General features: G+C 39.1%; 2 protein-coding genes and 2 long non-coding RNA genes across 4 annotated transcripts; 2 read left to right on the forward strand and 2 right to left on the reverse strand.

The window, feature by feature from the left end:
• Positions 1-1,616: 1,616 nt before the first annotated feature.
• LOC145711938 (translin-associated factor X-interacting protein 1-like) lies at positions 1,617-4,029 on the reverse strand. Its single transcript, XM_081789628.1, has 7 exons — positions 3,984-4,029; positions 3,251-3,946; positions 2,952-3,096; positions 2,503-2,779; positions 2,323-2,456; positions 1,786-2,004; positions 1,617-1,741 (listed from the first exon to the last, which is right to left on the reverse strand). The coding sequence occupies exons 2-7, from the start codon at positions 3,904-3,906 to the stop codon at positions 1,640-1,642; spliced, it is 1,533 nt and encodes a 510-aa protein (XP_081645754.1). The 5' UTR covers positions 3,907-3,946; positions 3,984-4,029; the 3' UTR covers positions 1,617-1,639.
• Positions 4,030-4,632: 603 nt separating this feature from the next.
• LOC145711418 (uncharacterized) lies at positions 4,633-5,199 on the forward strand. Its single transcript, XR_014135186.1, has 3 exons — positions 4,633-4,857; positions 4,899-4,986; positions 5,035-5,199. It is a non-coding gene; the product is annotated as an uncharacterized LOC145711418 (long non-coding RNA).
• A 1,357-nt stretch (positions 5,200-6,556) lies between these two features.
• LOC145695236 (uncharacterized) lies at positions 6,557-7,351 on the forward strand. Its single transcript, XR_014133669.1, has 3 exons — positions 6,557-6,816; positions 6,860-7,186; positions 7,244-7,351. It is a non-coding gene; the product is annotated as an uncharacterized LOC145695236 (long non-coding RNA).
• A 491-nt stretch (positions 7,352-7,842) lies between these two features.
• Positions 7,843-11,078, reverse strand: LOC145711939 (sodium-independent sulfate anion transporter-like). Its single transcript, XM_081789629.1, has 9 exons — positions 10,783-11,078; positions 10,432-10,746; positions 10,321-10,393; positions 10,095-10,278; positions 9,545-10,027; positions 9,264-9,482; positions 8,760-9,206; positions 8,491-8,717; positions 7,843-8,128 (listed from the first exon to the last, which is right to left on the reverse strand). The coding sequence occupies exons 1-9, from the start codon at positions 10,839-10,841 to the stop codon at positions 7,973-7,975; spliced, it is 2,163 nt and encodes a 720-aa protein (XP_081645755.1). The 5' UTR covers positions 10,842-11,078; the 3' UTR covers positions 7,843-7,972.
• Positions 11,079-11,825: the final 747 nt, after the last annotated feature.

An 11,825-nucleotide genomic window follows, 5' to 3' on the forward strand; every position in this document is an offset into this window, starting at 1 on the left:
TCACGGCGGTGGATGAACGTGACGCGCCACCGCTAGAATCTAAAGCCCAGAGGTCAAATGACCGCGATTCTGAGCTTCTTCTAATCTTTCTTAGGTTTCTAATAAAACGGTATTCAATTTTACATAATAACAAAAAAAGGTTGGACCAGTCTTGACCGGTCCAATCTGGTTGGTGCTTTTTTTCCAGCGCTGCCTGTCAGAATAGTGATGCAGCACTGGAATGAGCATCTCGTGTTTATTTTCGATACGTGAGAAGGCTTATTTCAGTTACTTCAGATTCAAGCCTTGGTTATGATAACTTTCTTTCTTCGCTGAGAAAAAATTTCACCTTCTCTAGTAAAACGTGAAAAGCTGATCCTTATCAATCAATCTTGTGACAACAAAAGACTCTGACAGATTAAAAAGTGGCCACTTACCGGTGGAGGAGGTGCTGGCACTCTCTTCAACTGTAGAAGACGTTTCAGGTTCGATTTTGTTGACTTCTTCTTCAATTTGATCATCAACACCGCTGCCTTCCGTTTCTATTTGACGAGCAAACCTAAAATATATTTTTTATTTTCAGGGATCAATCAATGGATTAATTTCATTTTTTTTTTTAAAGGCCTTTCAAAATCCCTGCATACCTAGCCAAAAGTCCAACATCTTCGTAGTCGACCTTCGCCAGGTCGATATGATCATCGTTGAAGATGAGCGCCGCCTGCGCGACCGTCAACAAAGCAAAAATTCCCTTCATCTTTTACGTAATTTTTCTCTTAGTCTTGTTTTTAACTCTTCTTCTTGAACTTAACGGTTAGAATGTGCTGACCTTATTCTGAGAGGCTCTGTCGTTTTCCTTCTTGCGCTACTTTGCCGCTTCATCCCCCGCTTTCTGCGCTGCCTGGCGCCACCACGCGCCCCTGTCGATCCGACCTCCTGGATTAGTTGAATGCACGTTGAATTTGGTAAGTTCCTCAAGCATTTATCCTTATTCATTTACAAAAAAGCTTAGATCTCGATTTATTTTTTCTTTGATCGATATGCGATATTCATGCTTTATTTCTCTTGCAAATCTTTTAGCAAATCATCATCCTAAATTTAGACAATATTTGGATGGCAAGGATTTTATATTTCTTATTGCGCCACTTAATCGAGTGCTAATTGACTTTGGAATTGTTTAGATGCAATTCGCAAGAGTGCAATGATTCCGAAGACGACTGCATGGAATGACCCCGGGCTTTCGTCAGGAACGGAATTGCCCGGGCGTATTCTGACAAGTACTTAGATCTCGCTACGCAGCCAGGCCCTAGGCAAAGTTCTGTCTATTCTCGGGTCAAGACCTAGTAACATGGCGATTCATACAGAAAATAGAAAACATTTCCATTTTCAACTTGTGATTCACGATTTTTAGCACTGATGGTGTCTATTTCTTCCTATACAAAGATGAATATGAGCTAAATGAATTGTCGGAGGGAATATTCCACCCGGTATATGACTAAATGATAGATAAAAAAAGCTATTTTCACATGCGATTAATTGTTGATTTACCCGTGTGAAAAGTCATACCGTCAAAATTGTTTCGTATCGCAGAACAGGGAAGAATCTTTCCGGAAGATCTCATCAGACGATCTCTGTGAAAATTGAATGTCTTTTATTCATTTATTCAAAATAATTCTACAGCTGGGGATATTCTATACACAGGCCCATTCTTTAAATTTGTCAAAAATTCTTCAGCGGGTAGATTCTTCGCATCTTTCAGTCCAATCTAAAAGAAAGTCAACACTGAAGCGATTGACAACTGTTGTTGACCTTGATGTATTTATTGATGAGTTCGGCATTGATTCCAGGATCGACGGACATAAAAGCAATCTTTGCTTCAGCAGGGCCAACAGAGTCTATTCCTTCTAATTGGACGGAAAGCTGCTCGACGTAGATATCTTTCTCCTTTTCGTCTTGTTCTGCAAGAAGGGACATCATTTTTGATGGCTCACCGTTTGGACCATTTTCAAAGAGCTCTCCATAGTAGAACTGAAAATAGAGCGATTTTTATTTCTGTCTGACTAATCTTTGCTTGAATTATGAGTAGAAAAACGGCTAAAAACGAGAAGCTGCTTGCGGCTTAGAGCAAGAGAAAAATTTAGCCGCATTAGTCAGAAAGACATGAGAATAGCGTTATGGTATTCACGTAGTGCAATTATTACAAATACCAATTATAACAAATATAAATAGGTATTTATGTGCTATAATTTAAAATTATAGCCTAATAATAGCATTATAAAGCAATTTATCCTGGATAAAATCAATGAGTCTATTTATATTCAACACAAATGTATTAATTTAAAGTACCTTATCTTCCTCCGCAAATTGAGCAATTATCTCCATGTGCTCGTCGGGCTTCAATTTGAAAAGCTTTCGAAGCTCTACTTTCAAGTCGAAGACAAGAACATATCCTTTCTTGTGTTTGTCGACGTTTTGAAGTGCTTGAAAGAATCAATTGTTCTTAGGCATGATTTGCATCAATTTTACCGGAAAGAAGATTGGATGATTGCTCCACAATTCTTTTGAACCCTTGCTCCGGCTTTAACCCCGCTAGAATCTCGTAGAAATCGGTGATATGAGGTAAGTCTGCGTATTTTTCTGCTGCTGCTCGAAGCGAATGGCCGAAATCGAGAGCATAGAAGTTGAATTTCTTCGACAAAAAATTCTTGACAAAGATGTCGATTTTGTCAACTTCGTCGTCATTTTCTGCAAGTCGTTCTTTCCAAATTTCCTCCTTGATTTCATTGCAATCTTCGATAGTTAGCTATGCATGATTCTAAATCATTGAAATTGCTTGATAAACATCTAGATTGGTATAAAATCGCTCCTTAAGATTTTTGACTTCTTTTCGCTCCTCACTTGCCAAAAACGCAGGCAAATCGCTTTGATCCTCCTTGAATAATTTAAAATGAAAAGTTATTGAATCAAGTACTTACTGGCAAAGTGAAATAATCCTTTTCCGTATTATCCCGGCTTTTTGTTAGTTCATCCAGCAGATGTTTTGTTCGGGCATCGGATGAAAGTTCGGGATCGCCAAATTTTTCGTCGAAGGTTTTTTCATAAATTGCTTCCCAGTCGGGTCTGAAATTGGATAATTTATTGAAAACTACGATCATGTCGATAAAGAGCAATTCTTGACATGTAACGCCTTCTAAAATATGTCAATCGATTGTATGAAAATGAGATAAAAAATATCAAAGAAAAAGAATTACAAGTTTTTATCAAAGAAACATACCTTGGAGTACCAGTTCTTTTCAATTCATTGCGTTCAATAACAACTTCGTTTCTTTCCTTTTCGACACTGTCATACGTCGACTTCAGGACAGAAAAGTTGCCACTCAATTCAGAAAGATCCTTTTTCAAAGCCTCGAGTTCTTGATTTGCATCTTTCAAGTTGTTCTCCGCTGTTTCCCAGAGTTTTCTGGGGACGACGTCGTTGTACTCAGCTTTGATGGTTGCGAGCTCTTCGCGGGCAAGAGCCAGGTCTTTGCGAGCTTGATCGCGGGCAATTTCCAGATGAACGGGGTCTTTTGTTTCAATTTTGTCTTCCTTTATAATGTTAAGTACAGTATCAGCAACGTTTCGATTAAATAATAATTTGAACATTTCCTTTCTTTGTTCCTCCTGTGTTCTGCTGTTCAAATCAGTAATCAAAAGTCGCCTCGATGCTTTTTCTTCCAAAAACTGTTCGTACAAAGTCCCCATGTCCTCCTTCAACTTTCTGATGATTTCTTCTTGGTCCAACCGACTCAATTCGGATTTTTTTAGGTCAGCCTGAATTTCTTTCTTTTCGCGCTCATTTTCTTTTTTGACGCTCTTTAACTCTTCAAAGTACTCAATCATCGCTTGATCTTTTTCGTCTGCTAACCGAGCTAGAGTCGACTTGAGCATTGGAATTTCTTCCGCTTGTTCCAATAGAGAATGAAAGACACTGAGGATAGATTATTAGACTGACTTTATGAACGTACTTGTCGTATGCATTTTTGATTGAAGCCAAAGCAGGTTTAATCGCCTTCACTTGGAAAAATGACAAAAATAGGTCTCAAACTAAAAAATTCTAAGAAATCATTTTTCCCTTCCTTCGCGTATTATCCTATTCAGGGCAGTCTGATGGGGCCCTAAAAGTGCCACTGGATCTGCTTTCTTCGACGTACTCTTTAGAAGACGGACTTCTCTTTGCAACTCGAGATTGATTTTTCGAGGATATTTATACTTCCCATTTTTGTGGATCAAAATTTTAACGGAGAAAAAGCACAAGAAACGAGATAAAAACTGAACGCTCTCGTTTCCATGGTGACTAACTGCTTGCTTCAGAAGTTTGGAAGTAAAAAATATTTAGTAAAAAATATGGCAAAAAACTAGTATAGAATGTGACAATTTGGATGCATATTTTGGGGCACTATTTAAAACCCTGTTCCATAATTTATCGTCAAAGACTCTAAGATAACACCATCAGAGCGCTCGATTATGACTTTTTAGCAACAGCAATATAATAATTGTTTTGAAAATTAGCTTGTTAAAAAGGGCGACACCAGGAGGAATCCCTTCAAGCGTAAAACATTCAAAGAAAACATCGAATCTTTTCTCAACACAAACGACTTTTTGAGATTTCAAAAATAAGAACTAAAATAAAGATCATGCCCGAGTCAAGAACTCTTCAATCGAAAGAAATTCTCAAGGTTCGAAAAGTTACGTTTACTAAAGCTGAAGAATCATTAAAAATATTAATAAGAACTACAAAACTCTATTTCAGAAACTGCGGCTGGAGGTGATCAAATTCGTAAGCGTTTGTCTATCTTTGATCTTTTCAATTTCCGTTCTTTCCTACGGAGTCATTCAAAGGTAAGCTTCATCTGAATCGTACCACTGATAGTTTTTTTCAGTAAAAATTCGGCTCATTACGGAACGAGCATGTCAAATGGTCGGATCGGTGACGGCACATTTAGAGTACTACCAGAAGATGCTCCGAAGGTAAATTTACCCACAATAACTTCCAATCAAAAATATTTTCTTTTTCAGAAAAGCGCCCAAGATTTTCAAATAGAATTACCGGGCGTTTTCAGAAACGAAGAAGCCCTGCAAAAATATGTACTTGGCTTTGTCGCTGACTTATCTGACCCAGATAAGATCGAGGAAGAATACGAAGAGTGGAAGGAAAAGTATGACAAAGGCAAGATCGGGATAGACGACAAGAAGACAATCTCTTTGCAATAACTCTGAAATAACACCATTTTCATGCCATATCTCTTTATTCCCAATAAATAAATATCTCCGCCTTATTCAATAAGGCCAATAAATCCATAAGAGACATTAAGCAAATTCTTCTCAATTTCTTTGTGAGGGTGCCAAAGAAAAATTATGCAAATCTTAATCATGCTCCTCAGAAATTCTGCAGCAGAATAATCAATTTTATGATCTTGATAAAAGCTAGGCGACTTTGGTATTGCGAGAGAACTTGACTACACTAATCAGAAGGCTGATACGCAGACAGGAACAAGAAAAAATTTTTCACCGGAACTGTACAAAGGGAAAGAATACTCTTACGATGCAGATATTTGGGCTTTTGGATGCACAATGTATGAAAGCTTGTTTCTGAGTCATCCATTTTCCCCAAATGGTAATGAGAGCTTGAACACCATCGAGAACAATGTAAGTTTGTCTTGACGGAAAATCTTTTAGATTATTTCTTAGGTCATGTCGAAAACCTATTCAAAAGCATGGTCGAATCCCTATGTTGGAGAAATAATCGAAGGCTGTTTCAGTGATCAAGCTGAGCGGCCAAAAATGAGGGAAATTCTTAAAAAACCGCTCTTCAAAGGTGTATCTCAAAAATTGGAAGATGGGTGCTTGCCTATTGGTATTTTGGAAGGAGACGATCGAAAACGGGCAGCACAAGCAGAATCAGAAGAATCAGAAGATGAGAACGAATACGATGAACGATTGAATGGATTAAAAGTTCCTGACTTTCAAATAGAAAAATATCTAGGAAAAGGAGCAGGCTACGGCCCGACTCTACTCGTATCGAAAGGTACTTTTTAAAAAGAAAATTAAATAAAAAACCATTTTCATTAGACAAGTCAAAATACATAGCAAAATCGGTTCCTTGGTCCAATGCTCAAGATCTCCAGAATGCTTACAAAAAAATTGAAGCCTTAAGATCTTTGAGATCTGATTTTGTGGTCAAGTACTCGGATTATATACCGAAAGATCAATGGCAAGACTCCCTTTAGTTTTCAATGCTTGATAAATTATTAGGAAAGCGCACGTCATCATGGAATACTGTGACGGAGGGAGCTTGAAAAGAAGGATTGAATCCCAACAAAAACTCGACAAACCCTTCGATGAAAAGTTGGTCTCAATTTGGATGGCTCAAGTGGCCATGGCACTGAAACGCTGCCATAAAACAGTTGACAACAAACGAATTTTACATCGAGATGTCATGCCTAAGAACATTTTTCTCATGGCGGACGGCATTACTTGCAAGCCAAGGGTCAATATTTGAATGTGTGTACATAATTAAACTTCTGGTCTAGAGGGGTTCTTCAAAGATCAATCAAGACTCTGATTGATCCTTAACCAAAGCTTGGCGGATTCGGAATCGCTAAAATTCTCACCGCAAGCAATCCAGTTGCAAACACTGAGTTCGAAGATACATGCATTAAACCTCCAGAATGCATGCTCGGGCAGCCTTATTCCGATACCACCGACGTGTGGGGCTTTGGTTGCACTCTCTTTGAGTGCAAATTCTTGGAACACCCCTTTTCAAAAGAAGGAAAATCCAATAACAAAGTCATTGACGATGTAAGTTTTTTTCGAAAATAGAAATAATAAGTTGAGCATTCAGATTATGGGGGTAAAATACGCGAAGAAAAGCTGCGATTTTGGAAAATTAGTCGACGAATGCCTGAGAATGAATCCAGCAAAGCGACCCAAAATTGATCAAGTCTTAGAAAACACAGTTTTTAATCAAGTAACACGGCGACTTGAAGATGGACTCGCTCCGACAGAAATTATGAATCGGCTTGAAAAGAAAAGGAACCCAAAAGAAGAGGAAATATCAGATAAACTCAAAAAATTCTTAGAAACAAAAATTTTTCATCAATCTGAAGGCAGCAGAATCGATAAATTGACTGAAGAACTTCGTCAGCATTTACAAAAACTTAAAGGAACAGTTCAAAAGATCTTGTCTACCAAAAAACTAAGCTTTTCTGAACTGAAATAAGAGGAGCAAAGATTTATGGAATATTTTTGCAGCGAATTTAACCGAGAAAAAGATTTCATTGATCAGAATATCCAAAGACTTACGACAGTTGAAGATGAAACAGTTATGAACTTAGGAAATGGTTTCATTGATGGGTAGATCGATAGAAGATACATATAAATATATTTATAAAAAAATCGCAAGAGTACCAAAAAATAGACTTTGAACAAAATCAATCTCACTTCCTCCAAAACCTCAGCATCATCGACACAGAACGAATAATGGGTTTTGTTGGCCGACGACAACAACTTAGTGCAACATTTGAGTTGAAGAACATTGTCGCTCAAGAATACATTTTGTTCAACGCTCGTGGTGCCCAAATGCAGGGAGATGAAATTAAAATCACGACCATAATCGACGAGCTCGCCCTAACTGATAAACAAGTGGCCGACAAATTCAGGAAGCAACTGTTTTCTTCGAATAATAACGCCTCTCTTTACGAAAATACCGTAATTCCGAGTTATGAATGACGATCAAGAAGATATGTTTACTGTAACAAGTCCTGAGAAAAAAAAAATTCCTGACAAAAATTGAATAAACCGAGCTTATTTTTTAATAAGTGAACCTTTTGTTTGTATTAGTAACACATCAGAAAATTGCTTGTATATCAGTGAGATTCTTGAAATGGACTGCGAGATAAATACAGTTTAAAGTCAGAAAAAGAGAGTGGTAGAAGTGGTTAATCATAAAATAACGCTAAACAGTGGCTTCGCCAAGGATAGGGCCTTCCACGAAGAGATTCTTGCGTGGCCGGAGATCTCGCTCGTCACTGACCGATAAATCAGTCGTCTTCTGTGAAGAATCTTGATCTAGACTTTTGACTGTTCGTTTGTGTTGCTCGGGACTGCCTTTCTGAAGAAAAGTGTCAGTTGATAAATTTCTATAGTAGGAAAACAGACACCGCGATGAGTTTATCCAAAAACTTATTCAAAAATTTTTGGTAAAAATTAGTCGACCATGAAAATTTTCAAGCAAAGAGGCTGGAAAATCCAGAACCTGATGCTTTTTTTGTTGACTTTACCCTTCAGATTCAGATGTTCGAGATCGTCGTCTCGTATCATTGGCCATCGTCCCCTTTAGAAACATTTAAAACCCATGAATAATATGAAGTCACATACACATGCATAAAATAAAATTTTGATACTTTGTTTTATGAATGTGCTATGGATACATAAAAGACACACAGTTCAACACAATTCAAAATCTCAGCATACCGTTTGTTTTCCAACTTGAACCAAGGCACTTCCCAAAGTGAGCGACATCGTTTCCCGATCAACGCCGCCAGCGATAAGTTTTTTGTGGAGATCTTCTTGAGGTAGTACGATTCGGAGGCAGACATTCTTCCTCTTGCATTGTTGCGCCGCTGTGTGCAGGGCATCTACGGCACCGAGATCCAAATGGGAGATCTTTGAAAGGTCGCAAACAATCCATTTGTATCCGCCTGAACAAAAAGTTTCTAAATATGAAATGATGTCTCACTAACCATAAGTAGCCGCAGCGATGAGCGTATCTTCCAAATACTCAGCGCCAGGAAAATCGAAGCCTCTGTCTAATTTGATGATGCAACCTTTTCCACCATCAACATTGTCTTTTTCCAACTTAGGCCTAGCATGAGGGTACAAGACGATAGCAATAGAAACCATCAAGCCAGCCGCGATTCCGATGGCGATCTCGTAGAAACAAACACCAAAGGTGACAAAGAGAGGAATAAGATCCATTTTATTCACGTGGTACGCGTGCTTGATTCCGTCGGTGTCGAACATACTGATTGCGGATAACATAATGACCGAGGCAAGAGCGGCTGAGGGAACGTATTTGAAAATTGGAGTGAGGTATTGGGTCGCAATGAGAACAACAACGCCGGTTATGATTCCACCAGCTGGTGTTTGAACACCCGAAGCAGCGTTGACAGCAGTTCGTGAAAAGGAACCTGTTAAAAAGTCAAGATCAGTTTACGAGAACACATCGTGTTTGGAGATCGTTTGACTCTTTCCTGTTATCGGATAGCTATGGAAGAAACTAGCAATGACTGACGCGACTCCGATCGCGTAGAGTTCTTGTCCAGGGTCGACTTTGTAATTATTTTTCCGAGCAAAAGCCTTGGCAATGGCGATCGATTCGACGTAGCCCATGATGGCGACAATGAAGATGCCAGATATGAGTTTTCCAATCATCATTGATGCAGGAACGTGCATTAAAACGCAACCTATTTTAGGATCAATAAAAAGATTCAGAAAATGAATTTATAAAAGACTCAAATAATCCACTTTCCTTCTACATCTGGACCACATCTTTGGTATTCCTCTTCTTCATGGGTTTCATTGCCAGTGCGCGAATCGATTGCTGCGGGATCGTTTGTTGCCTCTTCTCGCTTTCTTCGATGATGAGCAGTTTCGGGGACCGTTTCAAGAGCAATTTTGACATCTTCGGGGACCCAATAATCGCCTGAAAATTCCGGCATCATTGGTTTAGGCAACCCGGGCACGAGCTCTCCAGTGAGCGTAAATGGCTTGTGCGTGACGTTCGGATCAAGTCCGGCACCAATGCCAAGTGCAATGCCAATGATGACGGCATTACGCGCCGTGCACAAAAACCAAAGCCCTTTTCGCAAAGCTGCCTTTGTCTTGGAATCAGATTCGACCGGATTGGTGTATTTTCGCTTCGTCAGTTCAAGGGTCTTGAGGACGACCATGCACGCGAGGCCAATGACGAGATCTTGCCATTTTGTATGCTTCAAGTTTCTTTTGATAGGTTGTTAAAAGTAACTCTTAATTTGTAGAGTAAAATCAGAATGCTTTTGAACCCTTCCTTGGAACATCAATAATAGCCTCATAAAAGTGCCGTCGAATATTCTTGAGTCCTAATAGCTTTTTCATTTGGGAGAAAGCGATAATGATGGATGCGGCGCAGGTGAAGCCGCAAATTACAGCATGGGAGACGTAGTTAACCAAGAAGCCGAGCTTGAATATACCCATCGCCAGAACAATGAAGCCGGAAAAGAACTAAATCGTTTTGACATCCCTTTTATCAACGATTCATCTTACTGTCAAAAGGATGGCTGCACGAGGATCGGTTGTATTTACAGGATCATCGTACCACTCAACGGCTCCATAAGACCTAGAGGATTAATGAAAGGGACTAAAATAAGCACTCACCCAACAATAAGCGACATAATAGCAGTGGGTCCCAGGGTGATATCCTTCGAAGTTCCCATCACGCAATAAATAAAACAACCAATGAAACTAGCATACAATCCATATTGAACAGGCAATCCGGCTAAATTCGCGTACGCTAAGGATTGAGGAATGACAGTAAGTGCAACGGTGAGACCAGCTGTAACATCTCCGACAGCTTTATCCTTCGAATAGTCGCCAATCCAGTTTGTGATCGGAAAGAACGATTTCAATGTGTTCAGACTTTTTTGCGATCGAGACTTTTTTCGGGAAGACTCGTCGGTTGGAATTAATTGCCTTTCTTTTGAATTAAAAATTTATCAAGAAGAATACCTGTATTCAAGGTCTCTATATCGCTCGGGCTCCGAATCTCTTAGTTTTAGCATTTTCATGTTATTAAATTACAAATTGCAAGCTTAAAATCATCTTGAAACAAAAGGCGTTATATCCCGTCTTTCTCCGTTTATTCTAATTGGCTCCCTTTTTCGAGAACGGGCCAATAAGATGTGTTTCTCATCCTTGATATCAAGGAAGACGCCCGCAGGAAATAACCCTGCCCGAGGCGTGAGCGCTGTCTGAAAAGTCAAGGCCGCATCCTACATGCTTCTGTGGCTTTTTGCTTCGCCCATCCAGCGATTCCGGGTGATCTTCCTTTTAGATTACTGTAACAGTTCAACGAAAATTAGTGAATTAATATGTGAAAACCATCTTCATTTCATATGCGAAAATAGTGCTCATTGAAAAATATAATTAAGTCCGGTAATTATTGTTTCACTTTCTTTGTTTAAAAATTCTTGCTGAACTGTTCCTGTCAAAGAAATTTTCGCGGATAGTTTCCGTCATGCGGCACGGTAGTCGGCGTTATTCTCTTAACTATCAGTTAAAAATCCTGTCAATCAGAAGTTCTGATTATCAGAACTTCAGAAGGATGGCCCTTCTTGTTAATTTTTCAGCTTTGAAATAATACTGAGGAATCTGGCTTGACACGCTTTCTTTTATGCTCCGAGTTTTTATGAGCGAAACTTTAACACCGCTCATGAGAATCTCATAAGAATAATTCGGACAAAAGCATCTGTAAAAAAACTAGATCGCTGTAAACTTTACACACTGTAAAAGGCGAACTTTTCTTCCCACACAGTCTGCGAAAGAAACAGTAACTTTTCTAGCTCCAAATGAATCCCTAATCCAATTTCACTGTCGCTTCTTATACAAAACCTCCCAAGCGCAATGTTTCCCACAAGCGCTGGTCAGAAATGCCACTGCCCTTTTTACCCGCGCATTGCATCAAATTGAAGAGAGAGAATCGCGGTTGGATTAAATTTTAAAAGGTTACCCGTAAACCATTTATGCTGAACAAGAGAGTGAAATTCCTCAGA

Source organism: Oikopleura dioica, chromosome 1 (genome assembly GCF_907165135.1).
Source record: "Oikopleura dioica chromosome 1, OKI2018_I68_1.0, whole genome shotgun sequence".
NCBI classification, from domain to species: domain Eukaryota; kingdom Metazoa; phylum Chordata; class Appendicularia; order Copelata; family Oikopleuridae; genus Oikopleura; species Oikopleura dioica.